The sequence below is a fragment of the Arachis ipaensis genome, chromosome B03, assembly GCF_000816755.2.
Source record: "Arachis ipaensis cultivar K30076 chromosome B03, Araip1.1, whole genome shotgun sequence".
Lineage (NCBI taxonomy): Eukaryota > Viridiplantae > Streptophyta > Magnoliopsida > Fabales > Fabaceae > Arachis > Arachis ipaensis.
Window position 1 is genome coordinate 12,503,603 of NC_029787.2, and position 4,656 is coordinate 12,508,258.

At 32.4% G+C, this 4,656-nt stretch overlaps 1 protein-coding gene across 1 annotated transcript in view; it reads right to left on the reverse strand.

The window, feature by feature from the left end:
- Positions 2,082–4,656, reverse strand: part of LOC107629656 (transcription factor-like protein DPB) — a gene marked incomplete in the record, with an annotated part of 4,019 nt that continues 1,444 nt past the window's right edge. Inside the window, 7 exon segments of the mRNA XM_016332496.2 lie at positions 2,082–2,663; positions 2,913–2,983; positions 3,310–3,408; positions 3,564–3,632; positions 3,738–3,884; positions 3,993–4,055; positions 4,382–4,425. Coding sequence (XP_016187982.1) covers positions 2,429–2,663; positions 2,913–2,983; positions 3,310–3,408; positions 3,564–3,632; positions 3,738–3,884; positions 3,993–4,055; positions 4,382–4,425 — 728 coding nt within the window.

A 4,656-nucleotide genomic window follows, 5' to 3' on the forward strand; every position in this document is an offset into this window, starting at 1 on the left:
CCTTTCTTTATTCTATGATTGATGATTATGGATTTATTATTTATGATAATTATTCCTTACTAAATACGTCATTTTCAGAACTTGACAAAATAAAGTGCCCACTTCATTGTTAACTCATGAAACTGCCACGTGGCTGGATATAATTGCTTCGACTATAAATACTATTAATATATGGCTAAATTCTTTAACTACAAATCATTATGAGGGATAATGATAGCTTCTTGTATGGTCTCATTTCTAATCCAAGTCACCCACTTAATTTTATTTGTATCTCCAAATAAACTTTAACCTCCAATAATTGGTTAAGTTGCTGTAAGTGGGGGAATAATTCCGTTCCATTTAATAAGTTAATTAATTTACTTATTTATTTATTTATTAATAGAAATTCTGTATTATTGCGCCGAAATCTCACCAAAATCATATACTAATTCTTCATGTGTATATATAACTCATGATTCTCTTTTGACATTAACTTTCAAGCCACTGATAATTACTTAAAATCAGTTTGAGTTTGACCACAATATTTATTGGAATGTATTTTATTATTATTGTTTTGGTTAAGAGTACTTGAAGGGTTCCCCCACTACTTCCCTTTATTTAGTCATTTCATGGCTAGATATTATCACATAAACGACTATATATGATGAAATTCTGAATTCAATTTGCAACACTAGGTAATATATCTACTTTGTAAGATGGAACAAGAACTTTTATCTTAACTTTCCTAAATTACTAATGAAATTTGAATTTTAGTGAATCTCAATCATCCTGTTTCTATTTCTACTAAATATATGGTTAGCTGAGTTGTAACTTGCGTGTTATGGTAAACTTTTACCTTAACTTATCTTTAATTTAATAAAATATTATTGTACATATTTTTAGTGTCACCAACTAATATCAGGCTAACATTTTATGTAATGAACTTGGCTTTGTTAAAAGTTACAAGATATTGAAAAATTTAATTTAGCAGTGATGAAAAAATACATAACATTTTAATATAAACTTTTGCTTTCTGTAGCTCTATCTTTGTTTAAAAAAAAATAGAAAATAAGTTCTATACAAAAATGCGTTCTTTTATTTATTTAATTTTTTTTTTGTACAGAAAGCGTTTTATCGAATTTCAAAATGAATTATAGATTTAATTCAAGATGGACGTGACCCTAAAATATGTTTTTTTATTAAGACAGAGTACAAGCCCATAAGTATTCTCCATGTCCGAAAAAAAAAATGTTAAGAATTGCCATTACTCCCTTTCCTTTGTATGCAAGTTGCAAGATTCCAGAAACCTTTTAAGAAATGACGAGATAAATAACTAGTTCAAAATAAATTTGGGTTGATTTAGTGATTAACTCACTAGTCCACTTAAACAAGTGTCGGAGGTTCGAATCCTATCTTATGCATGCAGCAATCTATTGACTAGCAACAAACTCTTAAATAGAACTCCGATTTGTGACGGATTAGTCATTCACTTACCGGGCCAAGGGATAGGCGATTCAAGGTAACTTGATAGATTGAAGTTTTTCAAATGAAGTGAGGTGTCCAAGTCCATTTCCTTGTATGAATTTCAAATGATCAAGAATTGAGTCAACAAGCTCATCATTCCATTCCACCATCCAAGTTAGCACTTGGAAAGAGATGTGAACAATTTGCATCGGCATACGACAAATGGAGAACATCCAAATGCTCAGACCTGAAACAACTTCTGATCTCTTGATGAATCAAAACTCGAAAAGCTATAGAATGAAGCTTACACACAATGATCTTATAACAATAATACACATCAGTATCTTAGTATTATAGAGCTACCAAGTCTTGGAGGCTCCGTCACTTCGTTGCCAACTATAACATGGCCTTCAATTAAAGACTAACACGTTTTGGGCGGCTCATAAAAACATCATAATGCATGAATAAGCATATTTTATAACCAGAAATAGGAAAAAAGATGCTTCATCTGTATATATATATATATATAGCAAGCAGTCCATGACCTTCCAAAAGAATATCGTATTAAATAACCTTTTTTTTTCATTTAAACTTGATTTATGTATTGAAAGAAAACAAGGCCTACTACACATAAGATGTATTAACCCAAATACTAGGATTGGCATAAGACTGAATGGCTTACAATCAGTGAAATAGTATTAACCAATTTCTCTATTATAACCCGAAAATGACAAAGTTAAAGAAAAAAAATGTCTAAAGGAAGAAAAAATAATTAGTTATGTTAGTAAAATAGGAAATATAGTAGGCAAAGAATTTGCCAAAAATACAGAAAAGCAGACCAACAACTAATCTGCTGCTTACCTAGAGGGTGAATTGGCTATACCAGTTGGATGATTTTTATGAAGGTCTATCAATTAATTCTTGAAAAATTACTTTACAAAATATACAGACATGCTCAGGCAAGAGAATATGGCAGAAGTTCATATTAGTGCTCAGGCTTGACCCTGGCCTTCAATATTCCAGGAAGTGGTGGTGATGATGGAGGCCTCACGGGTGGGTTTGAAACTGTGGTAGGAGCCTGCACATGAAACAACCCTGACATGCTAGAACCTTCACCGCCATCTGTAACATTTGGCGTTACATTATTATCGTTCTGAGGCCTTTCAGAAAATTTCATTGCCTTGAGAACATAGTTGTCATCATGCAGCTCAAAAGGAGTACTGCAAAGAGAGCATAGAAAGTAAGAAACTAAATTTCGACATTAAAAAGTTCCAATGGATAAGATGCTAGGGAAGTGGAAGAACAATTCTTCACACAATTCCATTTGACCATTATAGTGCGGTGCCGTTTGACCATGTGATTATACTAAATAAGAAATCTCAAAAATCAAGAATACACAAGATAAATACAGTCAACATTCACCATTCTTTCCGAAAGAATGCAAGGTAAAGCAATTGAAGCCTTCTTACCTATTGAAATCAAAATGAACAAGCTGCATATCTTCTGATATTTCCACTTCAACAGTTGCATGCGGACGTGTCTACAATTTGCAGAATCCAGGAATGAGATTAATTAGAAATTACATCCATTAAGAGACACATTAAACGAGAATATAATTCTAATTAATTTGCCTACAAGTTTAAGTGAAGTCAAATCTAATAACGAATTAACAATATATTCCATAAAATTCAAATCTTAAGGCAATTGATTATGTAAATGCTACCTAGTTCGTTCAAACATGTGTTGCAACCAATATTAAGTAAGAATTATTGAAGAATTTAAGGTCCAAGGAAAACTGTTCAACCATTTATAGTGTAAAAATTCACCAAAAAGGAAAAAACAGGAGATGATGAGATGATAATATACCTGCACTAGAATAAAGGGCAAAGATACACCTCCACTGGGAGCATTTCCTGAGCTACATACTTGCTCATTCCGTTTTATGAGGTTCTGAAGACCTACATACTTGATGAAATAATAGAATTATTTAGCAAGAATTCACTAATATGAAATAAAAGTAATATTTTAGGGCTTTCCCATAATCAAGTGCAAAATATCCTTGCAGACAAGGTCTACAACTCATTTCCAAAGTAAATCACTAGAGAGTAAGCATTCCTTACTTGCTCTTCCAGCTCTTGCAAGTAAGCTGCTTTCTTTTCGATTCTATTCCTAATCCCAAGACGTTCTGTCTGTTGAATCAATTATATCGAAGAAGCGAAAAAAGTCAAACATCTCAGTGAGAAAAGAAGCCAACAGGTGCCAGGTAAAATTGCTACTAAATATTGTTTACAAACCTTTAGTTCTTCAATATCACTCTGGCTAGTACGAGGAAGACCCTTCCATTGTATTTCCTTTTTATCCTTAGAAATGATATCCATTGCCATGAGAACATTCAAAGCATCATAGACCCTTCGACGAATATTTTTCTCATCATATTGTTGCTGCCAAAGGTTCACCGGGAAGAAAAAAGTCAACACAACATACATCTTACAACCTCAATCCGCATGAAGCACATAGTATACAAGTTACTTATTCAAAGAATAGCAAACCTGATCAGGGGCTAAAACACTGTTGCTTGGGTCAGCAAATTCAGCAACAAGCTCATCTGCTACCTATGACATGACCAAAATCCGCAATAAAATTTAAAAATGAATTATACCTATGATAATACGATGCATCCATTAACCACAATTTACAATAAAATGAACAAATATATTAATAATAGTAGGTAACAAGTCCAAAGAGGTAGACTATATTTAAAGAATTCAGAGCATTAAGAAATTGGGTAAAACAGAGACGTGATAAAACATACATTGATTACTGTTACACGTTTTTTGGTTTGGATTCTATATTTAGATAAATTTCTTTACAATAGAACTGAAAACCATTTTGCAAAATTTATAGCTACTAAAAGATTTATTTGAAGTAACGGGATAACCTCGTTGTATGTTGTGCGTCCCTTGCTCTCCACCTTCTCACAAACTGGAGACAGCCAACAATAAATGAGAAATAGAGTAAGAAAAGTGGCATCATGACCTCCCAACAATAATGCCTTCAACAAGGCATCTAAACATCATTGCTAAAATTTTGCAGTTATCTTCTCATAATCAATTGTATATGACATGCTAAATTCAATTTTGCAAGATCAAAGGTACTCCTAATAACCATAGAAGGTCTGAAATTTTTGTTAAAGAAAACAAATTGGCAAATTGG